Source organism: Somniosus microcephalus, chromosome 2, assembly GCF_052327205.1.
Source record: "Somniosus microcephalus isolate GS21.2 chromosome 2, FLI_Smic_1.0, whole genome shotgun sequence".
Lineage (NCBI taxonomy): Eukaryota > Metazoa > Chordata > Chondrichthyes > Squaliformes > Somniosidae > Somniosus > Somniosus microcephalus.
In genome coordinates this window covers 136145950-136159965 of record NC_140988.1, presented here as the reverse complement: position 1 = coordinate 136159965, position 14016 = coordinate 136145950, and the positions used below count along the sequence as shown (strand labels likewise).

The following is a 14016-nucleotide window of genomic DNA, read 5'->3' as shown; positions in this document are numbered from 1 at the left end:
TTTGTTGGGAGCAAGGGTATTGAAGCCAAAGATGAAAGAGCAATAAAGCTTAGTTAATAACATCAGGGGAGTTGTGCCAAGTGAAAGGCAAAAAAAAAAGAGGAAGAGGAAATGTGAGAGTGAGGTCGGATTGGAGTTGGGGACAGTTTTTTCCCCATGGATGGATGGTGCAAATAGTGGGATTGGAGGAGGGTATTACACAGAGTTACATAGAATGTACAGCACAGAAACAGGCCATTTGGCCCAATTGGACAATGTAGGTGTTTATGCTCCACACGAGCCTCCTCCCACCCCTCTTCACCTAACCCTATCAGCAGAACCCTCTATTCCTCTCTCCCTCATGTGTTTATCTAGATCCCTCTTAAATGCATCTATGCTATTCGCCTCAACTATTCCTTGTGGTAGCGAGTTTCACATTCCAACCACTCTCTGGGTAAAGAAGTTTCTCCTGAATTCCCTATTGGACTTACGAACATACAAACAATGGCGGACAGGTATAGACCCTCTGGTCCATCCAGCCTGTCCCACACTATTGCGATACCTTGTGAAACACAATATATACACCACCCACCCACCTCAGTGCGGCGAAAAACCAGATAAAAACCCAGGCCAATTTGGAGGAGAAAAATCTGGGAAATTCCTCTCCATCCCATCTAGGTGATTGAAACTAGTTAAGGAGATCACTCGGGCCCGGAATTCCCTGAAGTACCTACCTTTTGTAAGAGCTGATGTCTGCCCCAACTAGAAACAGGTCCAGCTCTCGCTTGAAGGAATTCAGCGAATCAGCATCCAGCGCACGAGACGGCAGCCTGTTCCAGAGGTCCACTATTCTCTGGGAAAAGAACCACCTCCTGACATTTAATCTAAATCTGGCCTTACACAACATAAAATTGTGACCCTTGGTCCTCCCTGACCTATTTAATTGGAACAAACTGTCAACTGGAACATAATCTATTCCCTTCATTATCTTATAAACCTCAATTAGATCACCTCCATCTACGCTTCTCTAAAGTGTAGAGTTCCAACTCTGTTAGCCTATCTTGATAACTAAGATGCTTTATACTGGGAATTCGTCTAGTGGCCCTCCTCTGCACCCTTTCCAAAGCCTCAATATCACCCACCATGTGAGGAGACCAGAACTGGACACAGTATTCCAAATGAGGCCTGACCAAGGTCTTGTACAAGGTCAAAATAGTATGCCATGATCTATTCTCAATTGTCCTATGAATTGCTTATGTACCTTTAGAGATATCTGCACTAGAAAACCTAGATCTCTTTCTCCACCTTCCTTAATGCTTTTCCCTGAAGGGTGTATGAATGCTGAGCATTCGCCCTGCCCACATGCATAACATTGCACTTATCCAAGTTATACATCATATATGCCACTCATCAGCCCAATCTCCCAACACATTAAGATCCGCCTGAAGCAGTCGAGCATCGTCTACAGTCCTAACACTCACACAGATCTTGGTATCATCTGCAAATTTGCAGATCATGCCCCCAACACCTACATCCAGTTCATTAATAAAAATAGTAAAAAAACAATGTAAGATAGACATAGAGAAGATGTTTCCACGTGTGGGGACCAAAACAATACAAGATAGTCACTAACATGGCTTCATAAAAAGGCCATGTCTTATAAAACTAATTGTATTTTTTGAAGAAGTTACGAAGTTGGTAGATGAGGCAAGCCCAATAGACATTGTCTACTTAAACTTCCAAAAAGTTTTTGATAAGGTACCGTACAAGAGGCTTCGCTATAAGATTGAAGCCTCTGGTATTAGTGGTACAGTAATATATTGAGTTGGATTGAGAACTGGCTGACAGGACATAGGCAAAAAGTAGTTATAGATGAATTTGGATCTGTTTGGAGACTGGTCACAAGTAGCGTCCTGCATTATCCTTGTCTACTTTTTCTGTTACTTCACGGCACTTTCTGTTACTTTTACTCTGTTACTTCTTCTACTCTTCCTGTTACTTCTACACTTTCTGTTACTTCTGTACTCTTTCTCTTACTATTTCTACTTTTTTTTACTTCTACTCTACTCTTTCTCTTGCTTCTACTCTTGCTGTCACTTCTTCTACCCTTCTAGGGGATATGATTGGCAAGGGAGGCAAAGTAGTGGTCAGAAATAGCCTTGATGGAGTTTGAGACTTTCGGTGCAGAGAAGCCATGAGAGATGGCAAGGTCGAGGGGGTAGCCAAGGATATGGGTAGGGTCAATGTTTCCTGTAATTTTTTTTGGGTGTGCGGCCACCTTAAGGGTTCGCATTGCAAAAGCCGGTCCCGGGCTGTGCGGGACCGGCAAAGAGCTGCGTAGCCACGCAGCTTAAAAGAAACATTGGTAGGGGAGCTCTTTCTATCATATACCATATTATGGATGTTATTGACTATTCTAGAAATAGTGATATAGATGGGTGACAAAGGATTTAGACATTATCTCATTCATTATGAAACACTCCATTTCAAATAAACATCAAAAGTAAGTGCAGAGAGTAGAAACAGATGGGTAGAATTTCTGTGGGGTATCCCTGCTCTCCCGTAACTTCAGCTGAAACACCAGAGAAACAACGTAAACAGTTGTTTACGCCCATTCCCGGAGTTTCTGCCGATTTTCCGTCAAAGTTATCTTGGGCGATCGGTGGAAATTCCAGACAAGAATGTTCAAACGCCTAGTTATAGTGGGTGGTAATAGATCACTTGAAAACAGTGTTTCCCAATTAGTCCTGCTGTTTGACTCATAAATGTACTCACAAAAACAGCTTAAAATTGTAGCTACATTCATGTGGCAAGTACAAAATAGAAGTTTTTCACTGTGGTTGCTACAAACTGGATATTACTAGGGGTACCTTGAATTAACTACATTTAATGATGCACTCAATGACTAATCAGAAAGCTCAAGTCAGCTAACTTGTCTGGTGCAAAATTATTCACCTATTGCAAAAGTTAGTCTATATTTTTGATGACAGTCTTGAAATAAAGATTCAGAGCACTGTAAAATGTTAATAGGCGTTTTCTGAAGTACAGCCAATTCCCGTTAACATTCTTAACTGATAAAACATTTCAGAATGAAGTTTCTGCATTCTGTCAAGCAACACCTCACAAATTTAGACTCCTATAATTCTTTTAACTCTTTGTGCTCCACCTGATTTATCACAATATAGGCAGAAGATTCATAACATTTTCTTTGTTGGCCAAAAGTAGTAATATGGCATTTTTGCTCCATTATTAATGTACATTTACGTGGTGAATAAACCATTGCTGGCAGTATATTACAAAGCTTTAATGTGCTCAAACAGTTACTTGATATCATATATCATGAGAGTGAAAGTTGATATAATAATCCAAACTCTGCATTTGTTACAGTCATGAAAATGTGTTCAAAGATTGGTTTATGCTAGAGATACGTGCAAGTTTTTTCTTCTACCCGTTCTGAACATAGTTCAGAAGTGCCAACATTTCGGAAATGTTGGGAATTCCATTTATGATTGGGTGAAATGGCTTAAGGGTAAATTCACTGAGGCTGCCCTCCCAGTGTGGAGCATTGCAGGCCACAAAATCAGCCCTTTTTGTTACCTGACCTATCTGTGACCCACATTCCTGCCTAGCGAGGGTCTCTGTTAGGACTGCAATCTTGTTGAATTTACCCATTAGATTGCAGTAGAATTGATTATGGCCCCCATTTTATTTTTTGGCTTGCATTTTTAAACTAAAATAAGTGCTTGCCACTCCTAATGAATGACACCTGGCAGTTCTGCATTATGATAGCACGTTGTTTATCTGTTGCCGTTTACAGGATACATTTTCCAATCCACAAAGTACGAATGCTTGATGTGTTTATTTTAAGTGGATTAAAGTCTATCTAAAATAGTGCATAGAATATAGTGCAAGTGCATTAAGCATTTTTTGGTGAACTTTGCTGACTGGGAAGTATCTCCTGTTAACTACCACAGCTGAGTTATTCCATGTGGCTCAGCGTCACACGACAGTAAGAGGCAGTGTTTTATAACATTTGCACACCTCTCTGGGCTATATTTGGATTAGGTGACAGAAGGAGAGAATATAACTCCATTATACTGCCGGGAATTCCCTTGGGAGTTCTAGCGATTGGCTGCCGTAAGTTTAGTGGAAGTTCGCAGAAACCCTGTTAATAAACCTATTTGGGGTTCCTGCCGATCTTCCACCAAAGTTATGGTGGCCGATCAGGTGGGGAGAGGGGGAGTATGGAATGGAAGAATTTGACTGTAAATCAATGTCCTCTATCATTTTTATATATACTAGCAGACCTCCTGTGATGTTGCTCATGGCGAGTGCCCTGACCCCTGATCTTTGTGTCTTTCTCATTGGGGGTGAATTTCCTTGGAGCTTCTCCTGCTCCCCCGCTGCTTTTTTTTATTCGTTCATGGGATGTGGGCGTCACTGGCAAGGCCAGCATTTAATGTCCAATCCCTAGTTGCCCTTGAGAAGGTGGTGATGAGCCGCCTCCTTGAACCGCTGCAGTCCGTGTGGTGAAGGTGCTCCCACAGTGCTGTTAGGAAGGGAGTTCCAGGATTTTGACCCAGCGACGATGAAGGAACAGCGATATACTTTCAAGTCAGGATGCTTTGCGACTTTTAGGGGAACTTGGAGGTGGTGGTGTTCCCATGCGCCTGCTGCCCTTGTCCTTCTAGATGGTAGAGGTCACAGGTTTGGGAGGTGTTGCCGAAGAAGCCTTGGCAGTGCATCTTGTAGGTGGTACACACTGCAGCCACGTTACGCCGGTGGTGGAGGGAGTGAATGTTTTTTAAGGTGGTGGATGGGGTGCCAATCAAGCGGGCTGCTTTGTCTTGAATGGTGCCGAGCTTCTTGAGTATTGTTGGAGCTGCACTCATCCAAGCAAGTGAAGAGTATTCCATCACACTCCTGACTTGTGCCTTGTAGATAGCGGAAAAGCTTTGGGGAGTCAGGAGGTGAGACACGCGCTGCAGAATACCCAGCCTCTGACCTGCTCTTGTTTCCACACTATTTATGTGGCTGGCCCAGTTAAGTTTCTGGTCAATGGTGACCCCAAGATATTGATGGTGGGGGAATTCGGCGATGGTAATACTGTTGAATGTCAAGGGGCAGTGGTTAGACGCTTGCTTGTTGGAGATAATCATTGCCTAGCACTTGTGTAGTGCAAATGTTACCTGCCACTTATCAGCCCAAGCCTGAATGTTGTCCAGGTCTTGCTGCATGCGGGCATGGACTGCTTCATTATCTGAGGAGATGCGAATGGCACTGAATACTGTGCAATCATCAGCAAACATCCCCACTTCTGACCTTATGATGGAGGGAAGGTCTTTGATGAAGCAGAGTGACAAGCTTTGAGGAAATTCATTCACATTATGTCCTTCTGACATGTTCATTTGTCTTTCTGTAGCCAACATCTTTCTTAATTGATTTCTCTCTCTCTTTGTGTCCCCAATCTCTTTATCAATTGATGTGTAATAGTTTCACCAATTTGATATTGTTTCCTTTCTCTGTCCCAATTTCTCTTGTCTATGTCTCTCTCCCCATCTCTCTTCAGATGTCTTATGCTCATTTTGTCTCTTCCTTGATGCCTTACCTGCATCTCTTCCCCCCTCAGACTGCCCCCATATCTCTGATATCACACTCTCTCCCATTTTTGTTGCTGTAATGTATTATCACATGGTTTGTCACATGGTTTAGAATGAGCATGCTCAGTTCGCTCTGGCCTAGTAAACATAAGAACATAAGAACATAACATAAGAAGTAGGAGCAGGAGTAGGCCATACGGCCCCTTGGGCTTGCTCCGCCATTCAATAGGATCATGGCTGATCCGAACCTAGACTCACGTCCACTTCCCTGCCCGCTCCCCATAACCCTTAATTCCCTTATCAGCTAGGAAACTGTCTATCTCCGTTTTAAATTTATTTAATGTCGCAGCTTCCACAGCTCTCTGAGGTAGCAAATTCCATAGATTTACTACCCTCTGAGTGAAGAAGTTTCTCCTCATCTCAGTTTTGAAACGGCAGCCCCTTATTCTAAGATTATGCCCCCTAGTTCTAGTCTCACCCATCAGTGGAAACATCCTCCCCGCATCCAACCGATCAAGCCCCCTCACAATCTTATATGTTTCGATAAGATCGCCTCTCATTCTTCTGAATTCCAATGAGTAGAGGCCCAACCTACTCAACCTTTCCTCATAAGTCAACCCCCTCATCTCTGGAATCAACCGAGTGAACCTTCTCTGAACTGCCTCGAGAGCAAGTATATCTTTTCTTAAATATGGAAACCAAAACAAGCACCTTGAGTAGCAAACCATCATGTCTCTGTCCTTCATTTGTTCTATCCACATATATTATATTTTTGGCAATGAGAATGGGATCCCAAAGCCATTTTTAGGGATAATGGAAGGACACAGTGTTCAACCTTCGAGTGGAAAAGTTTGAGGTGAATTTGTGATACCTAAACTGAATTTTTGCGACGTTTTACTGTTAATGCTCATGCAGAATTGTCTGTGCTTAGCCTTCGCGTGTATGTATACACAGCAACAGTGGCATTGATTCTCACAGGTACACAGGTAGCGTGCTGAGTCACTGTTCAACGGGATCGGGACAATCATGGCCACGCCTATGGGTTTCATCGGAAGCCTTGGCATGTATGACCAAGCTCGCGAACCATTCAGTTCTTACATTGAGTGGATGGAGATGTTTTTTAAGGCCAATAACATTATTGAAACCAAAAGTGCAGATGAGAATGTTCATGCTCAAAATAAAGTAATTCATGAACATAAAAAAGCAATTTTTCTAACGCCGATGGGGCCAGATGTCAACGGAACGTTGACAAACTTCCTCGCGCCAGGGAAAGCGAAGGATGCGTTGTTTGAAGACATTGTCGAGAAACTCGACGACCATTTCGACACAAAGCCTCTCGAAATAGCAGAGAGCTATAGGTTTGGTACCAGAAACCAAAAACAAAGTGAAACCGTCAGTAAGTACATTGTAGCTCTTCAGAACCTGTCTTTGCATTGTAACTTTGGCACATTTTTGGATCGTGCGTTGGGGATAGGTTTGTCTGTGGACTGGTGGATGAGCGCATACAGTCCAAGTTACTGAACACTCTAAAGCTAAGCCTATCTATGGAGATGGCGTTTAAGAATGCTAGGGAGCTCCATCCAACTCAAGTGACGAGTGCAGTTGAGGTCTACAGTCACAAGGCCATTGCCAAACCTAAAGTTGTGAGACCAAGTCAACAGCATGTCGGTGAGAGCAGTTCAGTGAATTGTTATCGCTGCAATGGAAATCACTCATCACAGTCCTGCCAATAGAGAAATGCGAAGTGTTTTCACTGCCAGAAGCAAGGCCATATTTCAACAGCTTGCAGAGTTAGATCTAAAGCAGGAAGTAAGAACCATTCCAGTGGCAATGCAAAGCAGTGACAACAAAAGGGAGGAGTTCACAATATTGAAGTGAACACACCTGATGTTGAAGAACTAGGCATCTACAGTATCTATGCCACTAGTGGCAACACCAGCAATTGTGAGAATGAATTCCGTACAAAACTTTTGATCAACGAGCAATATATTGATTTGTGTATTGACACGGCAGCGAACTGCTCTATCATGAGTAAGGACACATATGAGAGTAAGTTTAATCAAATAACACTTACAAAGAATATCGAAGAGTTAAAAACCTACCCTGGAGAAATTCTAGAGACATGTGGACAAATGGAATGTACAATTCAACACAATGGCCAGTCAGTAAAGCTGCCTATTATTGTAGTGAGCTGCAACAATAGGTCAACCCTCATGGGTAAAGATTGGTTGAGAAAATTAAAACTAGACTGGAAGAACATCTTCAGTGTAGATGCTTCAAAGAAGTGACTCGACACAATGCTGAACAAGTATAAAAGCATGTTCTTGGACAGTTATGAGGGCATCACTGGGTTAGATGTGCATATCTGCATCAAGTCCAATGTGAAACTCGTCTATTGTAAGGCAAGGCCAGTCCCCCAAGTGTTGAAAAGTCAGGTGGAGGAAGAGCTAGAGAAACTGAGAGAAAATGGAGTGCTAGTAAAAACTGACAAAAGTGAATGGGCTACCCCGATTGTGGTAGTGCCCAAAGCAGACAAAACTGTATGCATGTGCGGTGACTACAAAGTTACTATCAACCAAGCAATTGACGATGAGCAGTACCCATTACTTACATCGCAAGATTTGTATGCAGCACTCTCTGGGTCAAAGGTTTACTCTAAGCTTGACCTGTCGCATGCTTACGCTCAGCTGAATGTTGACAAAGGGAGTCAACAGTATCTCACTATCAACACACAGAAGGGACTGCACTCACACCAAGCTGCCGTATGGCGTAGTCCTCCCCCAGAATTTTCCAGGCTACAATGGATAAGATTTTGCAAGGAATTCAAAATTGCTTATGCAATCAAGACAATGTGCTAATCACAACAAGCAGTGAGGAAGAAAATCTAGAAGTGTTAGATTTAGTGCTTCAAAGGTTGAATTCCCACAATGTCAAATTGAAAAGGAGCAAATGTGCTTTTGTGCAGCCCGAGGTTGAGTACCTTGGTCTGAAAGTTGATGGAAATGGCTTGCAGCCAGTGCAGGAAAAGGTTGATGCTGTCATCAATACTCCAAAACCACAGAACGTGTCTGAGTTAAGATCTTTCCTTGAAATGGTTCAGTACTCCGCACGTTTCTTACCTGAGTTAGCGACCATGTTAGTTCCATTGCAGGAGCTCCTCAAGAAGGATGTCCAGTGGAAGTGGACAAAAGCGCAACAGGAAACTTACGATGCTTGTAAGAGAGGTCTCTCTAGCGATGCTCTACTTGTGCACTACGACACAGAGCGTCAGCTTAAGTTAGCATCTGATGCTTCTAGCTATGGTGTGGGAGCTGTCATAAGCCACGTAATGAATGACAGCCAAGAGAAACCAATCGCGTTCGCATTGCGAACCCTCACAAAGGGCAAAAAAAACTACGCGCAAATTGAAAAGGAAGCACTCGCCATAGTGTTTGGAATCAAGAAATTCCAACAGATCCTGATCAGCAGAAAGTTTGCCCTGATAATCGATCACAATATTGGGGCCCAAATCAGCCATCCCTGCAATGGCCGCATCACGAATGCAATGTTGGGCAGTGTTGTTGTCACAGTATGAATGTACGATTGAATATAGCACTTCAAAGCAAAACGCAATCGCAGATGCCTTGTCCAGGTTACCACATGAAGACTCGTGAGTTGGGAGTGAAGGTGAGATTTTCACGCTAGGTGCAGTTAATAAAGACTTTCCCGTAAGTACAACTGAGATTGCAAATGAGACTCAAAAGGACTCAGTACTGAAAAGAGTGTATGAAAACACCCTGAATGGATGGACTGATCTGCGTCTGGACATAGAGTTGAAACCATTCCATAACCGTCGTACTGAATTGTCTTGTGAGCAAGGTTGCATCAAGTGAGAAAACAGAGTGGTGGTACCTATTTCTTTGAGAGATAAAATTCTGGCCAAGCTTCATACTGAACATCCAGGGATCGTCAGTATGAAACCAGTTGCAAGAAGCTTTGTTTGCTGGCCTGGATTGGCCAGTGATCTTGAATTGCTTGTCAGCAAATGCAACGTTTGCCAAAATTGCAGAAACAAACCGCCCAAAGCTCCACTACAACCCTGGTCATGACCAAGTAGACCTTTTCAGAGAGTACATGTAGACTTCTGTGAGAAAGCAAATGCTTAATTCCTGGTATTTGTAGATAGTCACGCAAAGTGGACTGAAGTGAAATACATGGGTTCAGATACAACAACTGAACGTACCATAGATGAGTTGAGATCTATCTTCGCATGTCATGAAGAGCTTGTTTCTGACAATGGCCCTCAGTTCTGTTCTGCTCTATTCCAAGTGTTCATGAAATGGAACAATATCAAACACACTCTTCTTCCACCATATCATCCAGCTTCAAACGGAACAGCCGGAAGGTCAGTCAGAATAGTAAAAAGAAGCTCTCAAAAAGTAAGTGTTGCAGGGTTGTTCGGGACTCAGCATGAAGCAATGTTTGACAAATTTCATGCCGAAGTACAGAACTACTTTGCACACTACAACTGGATATACCCCAGCAGAACTCTTGATGAAGAGGCGATTGAGAACACGATTGAGCCTTGTTCAACCAAATTTGGTCTTGTGTTGAACAGAAACAGTTGAGTCAGAAACGTTAATATGACAGCAATCAGAAAGAATGCAGTTTCAGACAAAACGAGTGTGTTTGTGTTCTCAGTCCCCCTGGCAAGTCGAGTTCACACAAGTGGGATGTAAGAAACATAGTAGAGGTTGGTGGAACCAAGAGATATTTGGTTGAAATTGGTGACAACATCTGAAGTGTTCATGTAGATCAAATGATCTCTGCTAGAGATGAACCAAGATGTGATCTTGAACCACTTGATCATGACCATATGAATTTGACTCTGTTCAGACTTCAGAAACTGAAGTACGCGGTTCAAACAAATCTGAGATAGAAACAGGATCACCTTTGAGTTCGGAACCAGAACAAAACAGCCCGAAAATTGGTTCAACACCAAAACCTTTTGTAAGGAGATCAGGAAGGCTCCACAGACCTGTTATTAAACTGGATTTGTAGTTCATTTAAAAAAAAATGCCAGGAGTTTTTGTTATGTGGTACATGTAATGCTGGGAAAGGTGGGACCATAGTTTTGTTGTATTTGAGATAGGAATATGTACATTTTTTTTAAGGGGAAAGCAGTGTAATGTATTATCACATGGTTTGTCACATGGTTTAGTATGAGCATGCTCAGTTCGCAATGGCCTAGTAAACAAGCACCTTGACTAGCAACTCATCGTGTCTCTGTCCTTCATGTATTCTACCCACATATATTACAGTTGCTGTAATTTCAAAGTCCAATCTTTCTCCCACCATCTGTCTGTGATGTCTTTCACCCATCTCTCTCTGCCTGATCTTCTTCCTGCATGTCTTGCTTTCTCTCTCTCCCCATCTCTCCCTCTGTCCTTATATCTCCCCGTGTCTCTCCTCCATTTTTCTTACTGTCTTCCTTTCTCGGCATCTCCCTCCCAGTTCTTTTTGCCTCCATGTGTCCTCTTGTCTCTCCCTTGCCCCCTCTATCTCCCGACCGCTCTATCCACTCCCAACTCTCTCTCTCCACCCTGACCTCTCCTATGTGGCAGTGGAGTGAAGTCCAGTTCAAGAATCAGAAAAGGAACATTTAAATTGTTACTTTACAATATTGATAAGAAACTCATGTAAGTGTCTGTCAATTGGAAAGCACTATATTTGCCTCTTTCCTCGATGTAAGGCTGCTCCTAGAAAGGATGATTCTATCTAAAATAGCTGGTTTTGAATTTTAAAAAAGGCTGCAACATAATGACATACTCGGTATATGCTATAGAAATACGGTGGTTATTGGCCTTTTTATTTTAAGATGTACAACAGTGAGCGTATACTTTTTTTAGATCCAGGTCATAGAAGAAGATAAACTTCGAAGATCGGGACAGCTTTTTGTAACAAATACCAAGGGCCAAGTTCCTCCACTTGTTACCACCAACTGTGTGGTACAGGATCAAGGTAATGCAGTTTGATTTAATATTTTTGAATTAGTGAATAAAATATTGTTTTAAAGAGGTTTGAAGTCATAACAGGACATGCAGTATAGTACCACGACACTACCATTCTCTATTATTGGTACATTTTTTAACTTACACACTACCATACTTTGTTTGGGTGATTTGCTGTCAGTTTACAGCCAAGAACAATCTGATAAGTGCAAATTTATCTCTAAATGACACTAAGTATATGAATTTTGATATAATGCAGCACAAACTTTTCGGCTTGTAATCTTTTATTTTTGGATTGAGGCAACTCAGATTTTTTTTTACTTTGAGAGCCAGCGGGCATGATCGGTGGTGGCATGGGTAAGATAGTGTTTTTTTCCCCCAAGTGGCCAGGACCCCGCTGGGAAACTGCCACCAAGCGCCTTTACCAAATGTCAGGTCTGTCAGCGCTGAGCAGACCCGACACGCAGCAGCGGGGGAGGCACTTAAAATCATTAGTCTCTTGTTTACAGCCACTTAACAATGGTTTTTTCCCCAGCTTTTTGAATTTGACAGGTTGCCCACCGGTTTCCCGCTATGCCTAGACCTCATCTTTGAAGCTGAGGTGGGAGGTCAGTGGTCATTGAATCAGCTGATGAGTTGACCGTTTCAAATGTCAAGTCAAAGCTCCCAGCTGATTGTGAAATGTGCCCTTAACCACTAGCTTCTCTAAACTGCATTTCCACTACAGCTTCAGAACGCTGCAAGTCTTTACACAAGTCTCCATCCAGTCTGACCTCATTACCTCGCCCACCATTGACAGATCGCTTCTGTCATCTCTTCTTCACCTGTCATCTATTCCATCAGCATGGGTGCCATTGAAACTCTTTCACCTTGGTCCTCAGAATCCCACCACGATCAGCCCAAACACCAACATCACCAGGCACACCAGCAGCACCAGCAGCACCAACAACAACACCAACCTTCTCCGCAATCAACTGATGCTGCACAGGACACAGGGCATCAGCACCAGGTCATTGCTGCTCGGGAGGCCAAGGATGGCTCACCATGGCCAAATTTAGTTCACATGACACTGTACACCCTGGCTGCCACATGATGCGCCAGGTTGGCACCACTCCACACCAACACCATAAAGCATCTCTACAATGCCTAAGCCATTTCTTTCACACTCATCAGCATTGTGGGGGGTACCGTTATATCTCACCATTCACTGCAACTCACTAAGCCACTTTCAAAGGTGCACACAGACCTATCCAAGAATGCCAAGTGTTGAAAATAAAGGTTTCAATGTTTGACAACACATTAACAGAAAAGTTACATGAACATTGGCTAAAACACATAAGTGTGTTAGTTGGTATGATTGCATTCGGATGAGGGTGAGTGTGAGGGGTGGCTAAAAGGATGTTCTAAAATGAAGGTCATCTTACACTATACTGATATATTGACCTGGAAATTCGTCTCGGGTGGTGGCGCAAAACGGGCGGTATCGGATCGGCCGCCTGTTGTACGCAGCATCTGACTTCAGTTCTATTGCAGTCAATCAGGTTTCCGCCCTTACATCCTTTGTGACTGTGACAAAGATAAACTATCCCTCTTTGTCCTTCTTGACTTGTCTGCAGCCTTTGACACAGCTGACCAGTCCATCCTTCTCCAACGCCTCTCCACCGTCATCCAGCTGGGTGGGACTGCACTCACCTGGTTCCATTTCTATCTATCTAATCGTAGCCAGAGAATCACCTGCAATGGCTCCTCTTCCCGCTTCCACATCGTTACCTCTGGTGTCCCCCAAGGATCTATTCTTGGCCCCTCCTATTTCTCATCTACATGCTGCCCCTTGGCGACATCATCTGAAAATACAGCATCTCTAAATTGTCAGAATGCTTGTCCGACCTCCTGTTCTGGATGAGCAGAAATTTTCTCCAATTAAATATGGGAAGTCCAAAGCCATTGTTTTCGGTCCCCACCACAAACTCCGTTCCCTAGCCACTAACTCCATCCCTCTCCCTAACATCTGTCTGAGGCTGAACCAGACTGTTCACAACCTTGGTGTCATATTTGAACCTGAAATGAACTTCCGACCACATAACCGCGGCATAACTAAGACCACCTATTTCCACCTCCGTAACCGCGCCCGTCTCAGCCCTTGCCTCAGCTCATCCGCTGCTGAAACCCTCATCCATGCCTTTGTTATCTCTAGACATAACTATTCCAATGCACTCCTGGCTGGCCTCCCACATTCTACCCTATGTAAACTTGAGGTCATCCAAAACTCAGCTGCCTGTGTCCTAACTCGCACCAAGTCCCATTCACCCATCACCCCATGCTCGCTGACCTACATTGGCTCTTGGTTAAGCAATGCCTCAATTTAAAATATCTCATCCTTGTTTTCAAATCCCTCCATGGCCACGCCCCTCCCTATCTCTGTAATCTCCTCCAGCCCCACAACCCCC

The 14016-nt window shown here is 43.3% G+C and overlaps 1 protein-coding gene across 1 annotated transcript in view; it reads left to right on the top strand.

Moving 5' to 3' along the window:
- LOC147122965 (protein transport protein Sec24D-like) overlaps positions 1 to 14016 on the top strand; it is a 293437-nt gene that overhangs the window by 66245 nt on the left and 213176 nt on the right. Inside the window, exon 7 of the mRNA XM_085962791.1 lies at positions 11468 to 11579. Within this exon, the coding sequence (XP_085818917.1) occupies positions 11468 to 11579 (112 nt within the window). The remainder of the gene's footprint in view (positions 1 to 11467; positions 11580 to 14016) is intronic.